Raw genomic sequence first — 16,256 nt, 5'->3', positions numbered from 1 at the left:
AAGGATGTATGGAATGCAAATAGGCAGAAAAGAGACAAGCCAAGTGTTTATAGTCAGGAAAGCACCATAAGCCAAGATACTGAAATAGAAATGCACATGGCTTGTGAAAATCTTATCAAGAGCGACTAGGGGCTTAGAAAGGCAAATATCGCGGAGCAAAAAAAGAGTTAAATACTTTTTGAAAGACCTCAGAAGCTAAGCTGAGGAATATGAATTTTGTCCTCTAAGCTAAAAGGGAAGTCAAGAAGAGTTCCAAGCAAGGTAAAATTACTTTATTTACCCAAGAAATCTTTCTTTAGCACCTACTATATGCGAGGTACTATTCAATACCAAGGACAGTTAATAAAATGTTAAAAATCCTTATGAAAGAACATTCTAATTATGTTTTATGAAGATTTATGAGTTATAGACTTGTGGGTCATAGAATTGAATGGGGCTGGGGTAATTAGGAAGGTGTCACTAAAAAGGCAGAATTTGAGTTGAACTTTGAAGGCTTAAAAGTCAGGTAGAGAGATGATGAGAAGACATTTTAGATAGGAGACAAAGATGAGAACAGATACGCTCATAAGGTGTTTGAAAACCTATGAGAGGATCCATTTATCTAGAATAAAGTTATTCCAGCAGAAGAAAATAAGGTTGGCTATATGGACAACTTGTCAAATTGCTAAGAGTCTGGAAATTCAGACCAAAATATTATTGTTTTATAATCTACATAAATTGACCTGTAAACAGTGAAAAGCCATCAAAAGTTACTGAACTCAGAATGACCTTTTAAAAGTCGTTTGGTAAGTAAGATAAAGAGTAGTGAAAAATACTGTGCAAAAGGTGAGGGTGGAATTGAAAGAGGAGGATCAAAGACCATTCAGGCCATTATTGTTACATAATCCAGACAGGAGATGAAGCGGACATGACCTTGAAAGACAGCTGAAGGGATACATATGAGAGAGATTTCAAAAGCAGCATCTGCAGGTCTTTGTGACCAACTAGATGTCCTGGATTAAAATGAATCATTAGACAAATATTCAAAGCACTAACACTGCTAGAGGTGGATGGGTGGGGTTGGGTGGATTTAAAGAATATAGGTTTCTGTAAGACTGAGAAAAGCGCACATTCTGGGTACCCATCTAATATATGGAATTACATAATAAATATCTGCTATTGGCATTGATTCAGGAAATATAATCTATCCATTTATATTCAAAAGTAATATGAAAAGATCATATTACTTTTCATCAAATTCCCCTTGGTCATTTCTGTAGGGGAGACCTTATGTGACAGCAGATTTAGTCCAGTGGGCCTTCAGTAAGAATCCATGTGACATATTACGAAAATAAAGACATGGTATCACCAAGACTTCCTAATTTATATAAAAATGCAAGCTTCTTGATAACTTATATCCTATGTAAGCTTCTTACTCAAAAACACTCATGGCATATATATATGTGTGTATATATATATATATATATAGAGAGAGAGAGAGAGAGAGAGAGAGAGAGAGAGAGAGAGATTGGGGCTTTTTCTACTCTCCTACAGCACGTAAGAATGTTGATAACATTCTAATCCCAATCCCTTAGTTCCAAACTCTAGGAAAGGTGAAAAATTATACAAAATAAGAAGTGCATCAAGCTATGTGCTGTCCACAAGTTAAGTTATCTTAATCTCAAAACAACCCTGTGAAGAATTGTGTCACCATTGTACAGAATAAGCAGAGTCACAGGTTAATTTACTAAGGTTAAGTGTCTAGTGATGTACAGTCCCAATAGATTCAAGGATTATTTTCCACCATGGTGTTGACGTCGAAGGTATGGACTCAGATCTGGAAAGGACCTTGAGAAGTCCTTGCTTCCTACTTCTTTTTAGGCTCACAATAAAACCAGGACGGAAATAAGGATCTTTCCCATTCCAAGTGTGGATTCAAAAGCTACACTAAAGATCAAGCAAAACTCTCTTTTACACCCAGCAAGAACTGCCATTTGAGCTTCTTCTGAGCAATGCAGAGTACATCTTTTTTTCTCTAACCTACATTTTCTATTTACCTCCAGATGTAAAACTGATGGGGTGGTACAGGTTAGTTACCAGAGAAATAAAAGCATTTACTCAGTCATAATGTGCTCCATCACACTCAGACATGTGGTGCTTTAATTGTTTCTCCTCTGAAATACCAACCGCAGACTTCTCAGTCACAACACAGGAGGACAAACAAATGTTTTAGGAAAGGAGAGGAAAACCATTTTCCTCAAGCAGGAATCAGAACAAGTGATAACCTAGGGGACAAGCTATATTGCAGAACAGAACAGTACTTTTTCCCATTTTACTCAGAAATGACGTCTTGTCAAGAAGTGAAATGTAAATCCAATGTAAAATGAAGAAAATTTAAAGTATTTAAGATATCAGCCAAAGTAGATCCATCTTCTTCCCTTTTTTGATTATAATCTTGCAGACTTGCCACAATGACACTCTAAATCTGAGATGACATTTTTTTTCTAAGCCCAGATTTTTGCTTCCTTACAGCTTTTGCTTTTTAAGCTAAAAATTCTCTCATTTTTGGTACAATGAATTTTTTGCTAAGTAATTAAAAACCAATTGTGCTTAAACGTTTTGAGATAGTTGGTTTTATGCTGTCTAACTCAGAATTTGGTTTCTAAAACCTCAAATTTAGCATCTCAAAGAAGAATGGTATCTATGGCATGTTTGAAAAAACTGTTTTGAAATGAAGTGATGGACATTTAAAAATAGAACTCAGAGCGCACAGCTTCCCTCCCATCTTTTCTCCACTGGGGGAGGAGGACACATCTGCGTTACACTGCCACAACACTGCTGCTATGATTCTGAGCTTCAGAACCGAGGGGAGCTACAAAGACCACCTGTAATTACAGTGTAGCTGCCACAACCATGCAGGCACTTTACAGTTAACATACTCGAGATAGAACTAGAAATGGCCTGAACAACTGCCAAACACCTCACCACCAGTGCCTTCCTTCCCTGCTCCCACCCCTCACATCTCTGACATTCTATTGTACCCCTACCCATCAGGGGCTCTGCCCAACTGTGAGAGCTTTAATACAGCACCAGTGTCTTCCCCCATGACCACTCTCAAGGAGCCTTTGGCTAAATTTTGTATTTCAAGAATATTCAGGAATCAGAGGGACAGAGAGAATGTGGAATCTTGTGGGCTAGCCTTGAAGACTAATATTTATCCACTTTTTTCTCTTCTAAGAAAAGCTCTATCAAAATTCAAATAGCTAACCTACAAATAAAATTTTGGAAGATAAAGTAATCCCTCACTAATTGCAAAAGTTGTTTTCTTGAAAATATTATATTTGGCAAAACAGTAATTGCAGTAAGAGATAAATAAAAGGACATTAAAATGTACTTTTTAAACCTCAGAGTAAATAAATATTCTGAAGGACAACTGCTTCCAATACAAACCAATTTCAACCCTGTAAGCATTCAACATTGACTGGAGAAACCATTTTCTTAGAATGTCATTGTCAATGTTCATGAAACACTGTTGCTATGTCATGATCCAAGCAAGCAGACACTTCAAAGTTTAGTCAGTGGGCACCTGGTAGCTCTTTACAAATTCTTCAAATTAGCAGTTACAGGATTCAAATATGTCGTGGTAGTCAGGAAGACCGACCACCAGGTCTCCTTCTAAGGAAAGACGTGCTGCCTCGCCAGCTGCTGGCTACCTTAGGCTGCCTTACCTGCAGAGGCCACCTGGCAGTATGTCCCCTCCAGTGACTGAGCCAAGCAGGCAACACTTGCTTCATCAGGTTGCCCGAAGCTTTGTCAGGCCTGAATCACAGCCAGACTTCTCCCTCAGCCCAATTTCTTCCCCCTTCCTTTCAAAATGAACATCCTGCACCCCAAACTCTGGTCTCACTGTCCACTTCCAGAGAACGTAATCTGCAACATGTCTTTTCCATGTACATTCTCTCTCGCTCCATTTACCACAAATCTCAAGAAAATTCTGTGTACGCTCATCTTCTTGCATTATTATGATACTTAAGAGCAAGCACACTTTTTTAGGATCTAGACATCAATTTATTTAATGAAAGAAAGAATATATTAGATTCCTCCTGGCATCATCCTACTTGGTACACAGAAGAGGTCATAATTATTGTTGAACAATTCTTTTCTCTATGAAGATTAAACTTACCTTGCCTATATAAAATAGCCTTCATTTAAGCATGTATTCATTCAATATTATTCAATACTGAGCACTTTCTACACACCAGGCACTGGTGAAAAAGTACTGAAGAAAGTTTCCACTCTAGAGGAGAGTGCATTCTAGTGATTGAGATAGACAACAGATAGAAATTGAGACAGATGGGCGCCTGGGTGGCTCAGTTGGTTAAGCAACTGCCTTCGGCTCAGGTCATGATCCTGGAGTCCCAGGATCGAGTCCCGCATCGGGCTCCCTGCTCAGCGGGGAGTCTGCTTTTCCCTCTGACTCTCCCCCCTCTCATGCTCTCTCTCTCTCTCTCTCATTCTCTCTCTCAAACAAATAAATAAAATCTTTAAAAAAAAAACAAAAAAAAAAAGAAATTGAGACAGATGATAGACATTAATACATTGCCAGGGTCTGTAAAGAAAAATAAAGCAAGGTGAGAGAATAGAGAATGATTGGAGAAGCATCTGTTGTTTCAAAACCACAGGTAGAGAGGGATTGCTGTAATCCATAAATGGCTGGGGAGGCATAGTCACATCTACATTTTGTATATCAATTTCCTAGATCGTACATAACATTTTTGTTCTAGTGAAAAACTCATTGCATGCAACTTTGCTAAAATAATATTTCCTCTGCATTGTGAGTCCACCTGGTGCATGAAACATAAAATCTTCAATCTATGTTACTAACCTATATAGCAGTTCTGTCTTGGGGAAAGAGCAATCTAAGCCATGATAAGCTAGAGTCAGATACAGCTGTCTCAGGCAGATGGCTTCAGTGGGCAACACCATAAGCCTGCCAGATTTTTTAAAATATGAAAGGGTTTTCTCCCTCATTAGTACTTCACGGCTGACCATCTACAAACACCTGGTGTTCAGACTTCTTCCTCTTGTGAAAACGCAACCATATATAGTCTTAGCTCAAAGGGGTTTATGTTATATAATCTTTGTCCAAAGGATCTAATACCTAGAAAATCTATAAAGGCACAGGTAGGGGAAAACTTACATAGTTCAATTAAGGTGAAAAATTGAAATCAGAACCTACAGGAACTTAAGAGTAGTGGTAGAGGCAAATTAAATTACTTTAAGTCCTTCCCAATTCTCAAACTACATTGTCCAGAGGGAATCTCAGGTGGCCTTTGGAGGTCTCTATTTATACCATCAATGGAAGAATAAATAACACAAATGACAGTTTTGTTCTGAGAATAACTGCATATTCATCTCTTTTGTTTTCTTCCCTTATACTTTAGGAGAACTTTGCTGTCATTTTCAACACATATAGGAACACTGAGCACCCTAGTATCCTTGCTTAACATAGGAATCAAACCATACCTACCCTGCTGAAGTTTAGAGCAAACTTAGTTCAAATTCAGCTACTGTAGTTTTATTAAGTTTTTTAAAAGAGTATATTGTCCCAAGGTTATAAATTTCAGTTTTTGTATCTGTAAAAGGGAGATAACAACATCTACCCAAATACTTTACAAGGTCAGTAAAGGATGTGTTTTAAAGTACAATTGACCCTTGAGCAATGTGGGAGTTAGGGGTGTGGACCCCCAATAACCGAAAACCTGGATATAACTTTTGACTCCCCCAAAATTTAACTTATTTTTTTAATTAAAAAAAATTTTTTTTGAGAGAGAGAGAGTGTGCGTGTGCAAGTTGGGGGTGGGCAGAGGAAGAAGGAGAGGGAGACTCTCAAGAAGACTTCCCACTGAGCACAGAGCCCAATGTAGGGCTCACTCTCATGACCCCGAGATCATGACCTGAGTCAAAATCAAGTGTCAGATGCTCTCAACTGACTGATCCACCCAGGCGCCCTTCAAAAACTTAACTTCTAATAGCCTACCATTGACTGGAAGCCTTTCTGATTAATTAATACATATTTTGTATGCTATATGTATTATATATTGTATTCTTACAATAAAGACAAAAGAAAATGTTACTGAGAAAAATCATAAGGAAAATACATTTCCAGTATTGTATTTATCGGAAAAAAATCCATGTGTAAGTGCACCTGTGCAGTTCAAACCCATGTTGTTCAAGGGTCAACTGTACTTTGAAAACTACAGAGGGGTGCCTGGGTGGCTCAGTCGTTAAGTGTCTGCCTTCGGCTCAGGTCATGGTCTCAGTGTCCTGGGATCGAGCTCCGCATCAGGCTCCCTGCTCCGCAGGAAGCCTGCTTCTCCCTCTCCCGCTCCCCCTGCTTGTGTTCCCTCTCTCACTGTGTCTCTCTCTGTCAAATAAATAAATAAAATCTTTAAAAAAAAAAAAAGAAAGAAAACTACAGAGTGATTTGCAAATGTACTGTTACAACTGGAGTTTATCTGTTTGGATTTAAAATGATATACTGTATCAGATTATATTATATTCTCAAATTTCAATTGAGCAATAAAAATACATTTATTTATTGGGCATCTTCTGTGTTACACTACGGAGACTATAAAAAATGATAGTTATCTCCTATAATCAAGGAGTTTATACAAATCAGATTTGAGAGGGGGAATGTGGGAAGATGTGGTTTTGGTTTTTGCCAACACTTATTGAGCACTTTCTATGTGCCAGACGTCATTATAAATGCTTTATATGTAGTAACACTTTTAATCTTTAAAAACCATATGAAAAAGGTAATATTTTTATCCTCATTTTACAGATGAGGAAGATATGGCACAAGAATTTTTGGAAACCTGCCCAAGGTCAGACATCTAGTAAGTATTAAGTGTATTAAAGTCAACTCACACATTAAGGCAAGTTAGCTACTATGTTACTCATTATGTTTTATTGCATCTCAAGTTGGGCAGAAAACAACAAATGTTTCATTAACAATAACAAATAATGCTGACTAACATTACTAAGGCAGTAAATGATAAATGAAGTGATCATCCTGGGATAGAATGGCCACTGAAGTCTTCACGATATGCGCCCAAAGCTATATCCAAACTTGTTTGTAGAATTTAGACAAGAAAAACAAAGGGAAAATGAGAATATTATATTCTCTATATACCTTTTTGAGCAAGCAACAGGTATCCCTTTATTGAAAATACAAAAATCCCTTGTACTTTTGAAATATCTCATTGAGCGGGTTCTCATTTATAGACTAGATTTCCTAATTAAAACAGAGCAAACATTGACCTAAAGCAATGTCTAACTACCTATCCATACACCAAGTCTTAAAATAATCCATTTTATTTCAGACAAAAACCAATTAAATATTTTCCTGTAATCAAGACCGTTCAATGCTAGCCAATTACAATGGAAAATAACTTGAAATCAAATAATGTCTTTCTATAATAAAAAAAATGTCAAATTATTTTCGGCTTATGTGAGAAGCACTGTGTTGATTTTCCATGGTACAGACATGAGGCCGTCCAACTTGTCCCTCTGGGTTTTTATATTTGCTACAATTGTAACATTTCATATATAGGAAACAATTTTCTGAGAGCTACTTTTCACATGACACACAAAACAATGGCAAACAATGGTTTCTACTTGTTTCAATTTCCAGCAGAACAAGTGTACTGATTGCTTGTTGGTCCTGTGTGTAGCCCATGTAACTTACCAAGCGATATGTCTGGGCCTTTAAGACGTTGAGATCAATAAAGTTTTCTTCACTGTCTGTCTCCTCTTCCTTAGAAAAAAAGAGTTTTAAAAGTTAATAATTATAAAAAGTTATAATTTAAAGAATGTATTTCCAAGTTTTTACATGCATAATATACTAAGCTCAACACAAAGACTAATGCATGAGAGGGTATTTAAAAGCCTAGTGGTGTGCATAAAGTAGGGCATAATGTTATTAGCAGCTCATCTGTTTTTTGAGGTTTTGATGGTACCTTTTAAAATAGGACCTTTTTATAGTCACTGAAAAAAGAAAAAAACAGGAGAAGGAAGGGCCATTGCTGTTAAACTAGAAATAAACATAAGAATAAAACAAGAAACACTGCAGAATGGCATATCTAAAAGAGAGAGATAATGGAAGGAGTTAATGACAACTTTGAGAACATGACTAAAACGGACAAAAATGAGGTTCTGACAGACACAGAATATTTTCACCTGCTCCAGGGACCAATCCCATTAATGCATATTTTTGACATCTCATCTCTTATATGCTCAAGTTTAATAAATTAGTAAGATTAGTCATTAGTACTGCTTGGCTCATGGCCCCTAAAACTATTTAAAGATATTAAGTCTATTTAAAGATATGAAATATATATTTAAGATACTAACCATGTATCTTAGATATTAACTATCTTAAAGGATGGTTCGAGTAGATTCCAAGCTGGTCCTGATCCCTGGGCCAACTGGTATGGGGGGTAGGGTCAGAAGTGACCCTTTGAGAGGCAATCCCTTTCCCAATATACAGCAAAAATGGAGTCTGAGCAGGTTCTAAAGCATGTGGAACAAAAAAAATAGCTCCCCTTTCTCTTCAAAGATCTTTGTGGTGACAAGTGACATAGTGGGTGAAACAAATTTAACAAGAGACTTAAGGACATGGTAAGACAGTGAATGGAACTTGGTCCTCAAAAAAAAAACAAAACAGTAAGTGTGTGTTATTTGGTGGACACTTCCACATGCACAGTTCTCCAAAGCTGCAATGGAAGATTGCAAAGAGAACCCTTATCTTCAAAAACTTAGAAGGATGTAAGACAGTGGTTCTCAAAATGTGGTTCTGAGATCTGCAGCATCAGCATCAGCATCACCCGGGAGCTTGTTAGGATGCAGATTCTAAGGTTCTATCCCACCCAGATCTACTCTGAAACTCTGGGGGTGGGGACACTAAGGTAAGCTATGAGAACTATGCTAATCTTTGGGGAATTGGAAAGATTTTATAAAATAAGAAGCAATATAAATGCAGAGTATAAATACACTCAAGTGACTTTTATTTATTTTATGTTTACATTTTTTTACATTACTTTTTCAGGGAGGAGGGACAGTGGAGCACAGAGGTGTAGACAAAATTGATGTGACTGTTTACATCTTAAATCTTAACCATAAATGCAGAATGCACACCTTTGAGATCCAGCTCAGTTTATTCTGTGTTTGCATTGATGATGACCTACTTAACAACCAGAGTAAATGATTGAAATCCCAATGACTCAATGCCCATGGGAGAAGAGACAAGTTTATTATGCTTTTACAATAACCTAATCAGTACTGTTTACATAGGGAATCAATAAATACTTGTTGAATTAGTACTGGATTAAATGTTAATAGGTAAAAAGCTTTAATAGTAGGCAGTCAAAAAAGGATTTAAGTTACTAAATATTACTAAGAGAGCATTCAAAAGGAATTCAAATATAAACAGACTTAGAAAAAAGTTTTAAAATAAACTAAGAGGATTCTGATTTCATTAATATAGAAGACACTCAACAATTTCCTACCATTTCTTCGCCTAATATGTACTATGTGCCCTCTTAATTCTCTAGCTGCCAATTACTAAGTGTATGATTATACACAGCAGTTGAAAAAATTGTTTTGTGACCAATACTTCTTTTATCTTTTTTTAAGAGTTATCAAATGTGTCCTATCTTGACTTGACAAGTCTAAATCTGAGGGATTCTAACTTCTAGATGATTATAATAGAACTTTACTCTGTCAGAAATAATTTTTTCCATGCTTGAGCCACCTCGCAAACTCTGGCAACAAAATAATGTAACATCCCACAATCCAAATGCTTTTTCGCACTCATCTACGTAGCAAGAGGGATGAAGAGGTAACAGAGGGCTACTCAGAATAACATGATGACAATAAGAAAGAAAGAAAAGGAAAAAATTCAAGAGACTTTTTAAGTAAGGGAACCAGCAGCCTCAGAGACAACCCTTTGAGGAAGACCTTCCGTTTGGTCTAATGACAGTAGAAAGTCTTTACCTTACAGTTGGGATAAAATATGCAAAGAGGCAGCTTCCTAGTTTGTTTCTCTAATTTACACACCTAATGATGCTGCTTTGGATTTTAAAGGGTTCTCAGAAAAAAATTAGCTATAATTTCTAAAAGTTACATAGCAATTTGCTGACAGCTGAGTTTGAGTCCAATATTTAATGAACACCCACTTTGCACTAGTAACCTGGAGATACAAAAAAAGTGCAAAATTGGTTTCCATCCCTACAGAGTCTTCTTTCTGACTAGTAGGTTTTTGTACTTTTTTTCCCCTGACTGGAAGTTTTGAGTCATGTCTCTGAAGCTTAATGTTGATGTACTAGGACCGGGTTTCTATCGATAAACCATTAACTAATAAAGTTACTAAAAAGAGAAGATGAGGAAAATACCTGAGTAAAATAAATGAGGTCAACGGACGGGAATATGTGAGAACTTAACATTTCCTGAGCCTGAATGGAAAGATCTATTACACAAAGAATAAAGTCAAAACTCCTTAAAATGGCCAAAACGATCTGGACCTGGTCTATCTTTCCTGTGAATCGTAAACCACACACATGCATACACCCGCCTTACTTAGGAAATCTGACCCCAGTGGTCTTCTCTCAGTTCCTTTATCAAGCTAAGCTCCTTCCTGACTCAGAGCTTTTGTACATGCAGTTCCACCAGGGTCTTGCCCAAAAGGTGCTCAATAAAACACATGCAGAAGAATGAACATATATTTACCTTCACTTTTAAAATGTAATCATATTTTTAAAAGATATCTTTTAAATTGATTAGTTTTACAATGGTCTTTTTCCTTCTGTAAATAACAGAACCAGCTTTTTTCTATTTACGGCTTAAAATATTTATACTGCTGATAAAATACATGTTAAAAACTTTGACAACACAAAGAAGCATAGAAAAGGAAATAATCGGGGCACCTGGGTGGCTCAGTTGGATGAGCATCTGCCTTCAGCTCAGGTCATAATCCTGGAATCCCAGGACTGAGCCCCGTGTCGGGCTTCCTGCTCAGTGGGGAGTCTGCTGCTCCCTCTACTGCTTGTGCGCTCTCTCTCTTACTCGCTCTCCAATAAATAAATAAAATCTTTAAAAAAAAGGAAATAATCATCCATAATCTTTCTACCCATATACAACTAATGTTAACATATTATTTTTTCTTTTTTGTGTATTTTACATACTTGGGTTTATGTACAGCAGAAATCATCATCCCTATATCACTAACATTTCTTTGTAAATAATTTTAATGGCTACATAATATTCCACTATTAGGATATAGTCTATTTAATGGTTAGTTTCAGCATTTGCTAAAAAACAATGAAGTGATTCTTTGTGGCATATAATAGCTTAAATAAATTAAGCTGAAATATAGAATATACTTATTATCTAATGATTTATTTATTTACTTTTTAAAGATTTTATTTATTTATTTGAGAGAGAGGTACAAGCAGGGAGAGCAGCAGAGGGAGAAAGAGAGAAGCAGGCTCCTGGCTGAGCATGAAGCCCAATGCGGGGCTTGATCCCAGGACCCTGAGATTATGACCTGAGCCGAAGGCAGATGCTTAACAGACTAAGCCACCCAGGCGCCCCTTATCTAATGATTTAAAAATTCACTTGGAAAATGTAATTGGCTTATGACAATAAAATACACTTTAAAAAAGGGGTTTTTCCCCTGCTATTTCAATTTCAGATCATAGGTATACTTCCTAAAACACCACAGTCAATCCATCTCTGGTTCTGAGAAAGTGCTCTTTTTCTCTACCATTTTACTAGTTTAATCTGTTATAGAGACTTGATCATTTAGTTTCACAATATGAATGGAATGTTAAGAATGGTAAAGGCCCATATGCTGCCAAACAATTTAAATAATGTTGGTATTTATAAGTATTTTTAAAAATTCCTAAAGGGTAGTACTTATCCTAACTTTAGAAGCATACAGGAGTTCCTGAGAAATGAACAGTGTTCTTAAGAAGTAGAATATATTAACCCTAAGCCCTACTATTCTTTTTCAAGTTCTTTATTATTTATGGCCTATTTCAAATCATGAATGGTTGCTAATAAAATATTTACTCTTATAACTAGCAGTCCACTATTTCCTGTCTACAGTTTAAGAACCTCTGCTATAATTCAGACTTCAATCATTAGAAAACATGAGCATTAACCAAAGGTCTAAACAACTGATTCTTGGTACTCTATTTAAAAGCTTTTCTTCTCTAGAAACAATGAAATGAAATATTTTCCTAAAAATGAAGTCTGGGGGAATTAAGAGAGGGGAAAGGAATTCAAAGGTAAAAAGAAACAAAAAGTTCAGCAGCACACATACCACAAATTCTTCATCCACTTTATTTAATGTTAATTCTGCATCATCTTCTGGGACAGTTTCTTCTTCTAACTCTTCCAGTGGGTACGTTGGTCTAAAATAACAAGGCTTAGTATGTGATGAGAGTTAAGAACAAAACATTTTAGCAAGACAGAAAGGTATAATGTGAATTTAAAGAATCCCCACTACACCAGATCTTGTCCTTTTTTTACCCCCCTTCCATAATCACGGTTACATGTTTGATGTGTTCTTTTTGAAACTTTCTATGTAAAGAAGCAAAAATGTCTATCTCCAAATTTAAAGAATAAATATACACAATTGGGATGATACAATGCATATTGTTATCCAACATACTTTTTCACTTACTAATTTACCACATTTAAGTACATATACATTTTTCTCTTTTTTTTCCCATACCTGCACTGTATTCTACTGAACAACAGCACCATAACTAATTTAATTAGAAACTGAGGCTGAACACTGAGGTGGTTTCTAGTTTTTTTACTAAACAATATTACAGAGATCATCCTTGTACATTCATCATTATGTCTATCACTTAGAATAAATTTATATAATAGCTGGGTCAACAATGTTGTACATATTGTTTTTCTGTATGTTACCAAAAACCAATTTCCAAAATGTTACCCTAATTTACACCCTCAACAACGACTCTATTTCTATGTGTTCACAAATACTGCAAACAAACTTTAATCTTTGCCAATCATATAAGTGAAAAATCTCATTTTAATTGCATTTCTTTAAGAGAGTGAGTGAACATCTTTTCATGTTTTATTTATTTTATTTTTTAAAGATTTTTATTTATCTGACAGAGAGAGAGATAGCTAGAGCAGGAACACAAGCAGGGGGAGTGGGAGAGGGAGAAGCAGGCTTCCCGCGGAGCAGGGAGCCCGATGCGGGGCTCGATCCCAGGGTCCTGGGATCATGGCCTGAACCGAAGGTAGCCGCCCAACCGACTGAGTCATCCAGGCGCCCCTGATGCCTACTTTCCATATTTTCCCCCTTATTCTTCCCTATGTATTTTAACGGTCCTTATAAATTATCCAAATCACAATGCATGGTCAAGAATTAGATATGCCTAGAAACAAAGGAAGTACAAAATTGAATATTGGTCGAGATACTAATGGCTTCTGGTGAATTTAGAACACATTGGGCAATAAATTTAATAATATTTAAAAATGCCAAACAGGGAGCCTGGGTGGCTCAGTTGGTTAAGCGATTGCCTTCGGCTCAGGCCATGATCCTGGAGTCCCGGGATCGAGTCCCACATCGGGCTCCCTGCTGAGCAGGGAGTCTGCTTCTCCCTCTGACCCTCTTCCCTCTCGTGCTCTCTATCTTTCATTCTCTCTCTCTCAAATAAATAAATAAAATCTTTAAAAATAAATAAATAAAAATGCCAAAATGGAGTAGCACATTTCATAACTTGTCTTGGAGTCTAATAAAGAAGTAATGTGAATCATATAGTTACTTCTTATATTGCATTAAGTGGTTAATACTTAAGTTGAAGCATATGAAATTGCCATTTTTTAGTTCAATAATAGGTGAATATCAGTAATTTCATATGGTTCAAGTTGATGATGACCTAAGTCAAGTACATTTTTTTAAAGTACTTATTAATAAGGGAATAGATTATTTATAAGAGAATATAATTGAATAAACATTAAGATATTAACAGGGAACAATATATACACCTTTCCAAAGAAATGTTTTCTCATCCCAAAGCACTGCTTGCTCATGTTTTACCTAAATAATGCTTTCCACAATCTCTAACCGGTCAATAATTCCAATCTTCAAAGAACCAAATTTATGTATTTCCTAACTATATCTTATATAAATTGACAGTTTCTGAATATTTTATTCTCTTATCCATGTGATCAACATTTATTGAGCATCTATGATATACAAAGTGCTATGCTAACTTCCATACAGTACATATGAAGAGTTCATAGTTTCTTGCAAGAAAGCCAGACCTGTAAACCAATGTTTTTAATACCAAGGGATAAATACAATTATAGAAATATAAACAAATCACTCTCAGGTCAGAGAAAGAAGCAATGAACAATGCCTAAGAAAGTGTCAAGTGGCTTCTTCAGGTGGCTATTTTTCTTGCCCAGTATCTATAAGCAAAAGAGAATATCCCATTTAAAGTTTTATATTAATTTCCATTTTTTCCTTAAATCTACAGCTATCAGTTACCCCCATGTATATACTATCTTTGTGTGTATAAATAAAGAGACCTTGAAGAAATTTCCTACATTAAGAGACTCAGTTATAGTTAAACATTTAATATTATATATTTGAACTAGGAAGGGGCATGATAAAATCAGAACTGGTTGTGACTATACCAGATATTCCAATTTTGTCTAGGCAGATATTTGTAATCATCTGTGGCATTTTCAGTTTAGAAGAGTCAAGAGGAAATATTTCTTGTCAGTTCAATTAAATAGCTCCAAACCCACAGAGGAAAAAGCTATCCACATAAAATTACTATTGCAAGGCTGGGTAATTTTTTACCTTTTCCAGGTGAAACCAATATATTTTAATGCTTCTTCTGCTAAAGAGTCAAGAACATAGCATACATGTTCTCCATAACCTGACTTTAATTTTGAAGGAGGAAAATCTGCAGTTCTGCCCTGAAATACAAAAGATAAACAGGGTATTACTTGTTATTTATATTCCAAATGTCAAAGTATTTTAAGCAAAGTACTGCTGAATAAATGTATCACTTCTCTACTTTTCAAATAGGATTTAAAATAACTGTAATTATATTACTTCTTAGAAATCCATCTTTCAATCCACTGATACATAAAAAAACTAAAGGCAAATGAAGACGTTTTATTGTCAAAGGTATCAAATTGAAAGGCAATAACCTCATGACAGATCAAGTAATTGATCCTGTTAGGGTAGAAAGAAAAAAACCAGTAAAACTACTAGCTAGGTATCCTACCGTTAAACAACCATAGGAGGGACAGAGTGAATCACTTGTCAAAAGTTAATAACATGTGTGCCAAAAATTCTTACTGCTTGTCCCCTAGGAAAAGTCAGAAATGAAAAGTACAACTGCTATCATGGTATATTAAATCAAAGCTCCCTTTCAAAATACAATGTTTCAGCTTCCTAGTAGCATTTTTTAGAAGGAGAACTAAGTATCCATAAATTTACCTCTGAGACATAACAAGATTAAGAAAAAATACATTACTTTGGGCTATAAAAAGTACATTGAACATTTTTAGAAGTAGCATTAATATTATAATATCAACCATTATGAGGTTTTATCTGAAAAACCCAGATATAATTTTATATATGTATGTGTGTGCACAGACATAGTTATTCACAGAAAATTCATCTAAAAGGGTAGTATCTACATTGAACAACCAGTATTAAAATTCATAACTTGACAATATTCTGAAAGAAGAGAGTTGTTTACACTTACAAATGATCGAAGCTCAGATAATATGTTAGATATAGTTGCATTAGGGTCATCATATTCTTGAGGTTGCTCAAAGGGGCGTCCTGCTCTGTTAATCAACCAAGCAGCAAGAGTGCAAAACATGTAGAACTGTTCACCAGGGTTGGTAGGCAGTGCGAAATAGTGTCTGTTTCAAAACAAAGTGGGGAGGATAGAATATAAAATATTGTAGCAAGTCTATAGTAACTAAAGGGGCTAAGTCCAAAATTGCTGAAGAACTTTTTTTTTTTAATGGCTTTAAAATCAAAAGGCATTTATAATTCACTCTGAAGTTTCTGGTAATCCAAAACACTCATATTAAAGTTTTTAATCAACATGACTAGAGCAATTGCTACTATACACAAAATATTAAATCAAAGATCTTACACCCACTAAATGCAGGGCATGTTAAAAAACCGATCATGTACA

The 16,256-nt window shown here is 35.7% G+C and overlaps 1 protein-coding gene across 2 annotated transcripts in view; it reads right to left on the bottom strand.

Moving 5' to 3' along the window:
- Nucleotides 1-16,256, bottom strand: part of IFT57 (intraflagellar transport 57) — a 52,648-nt gene that overhangs the window by 33,540 nt on the left and 2,852 nt on the right. For both annotated transcript variants that reach the window (XM_027586943.2, XM_027586942.2), the window contains exons 2-5: nt 15,813-15,975; nt 14,894-15,012; nt 12,365-12,455; nt 7,730-7,798 (exon numbers count right to left, since the gene is read on the bottom strand). In XM_027586943.2, coding sequence (XP_027442744.1) covers nt 7,730-7,798; nt 12,365-12,455; nt 14,894-15,012; nt 15,813-15,975 — 442 coding nt within the window. The remainder of the gene's footprint in view (nt 1-7,729; nt 7,799-12,364; nt 12,456-14,893; nt 15,013-15,812; nt 15,976-16,256) is intronic.

This window comes from Zalophus californianus, chromosome 1, assembly GCF_009762305.2.
Source record: "Zalophus californianus isolate mZalCal1 chromosome 1, mZalCal1.pri.v2, whole genome shotgun sequence".
In the NCBI taxonomy this organism is placed as follows: domain Eukaryota; kingdom Metazoa; phylum Chordata; class Mammalia; order Carnivora; family Otariidae; genus Zalophus; species Zalophus californianus.
This window is presented reverse-complemented; position numbering and strand designations above follow the sequence as displayed.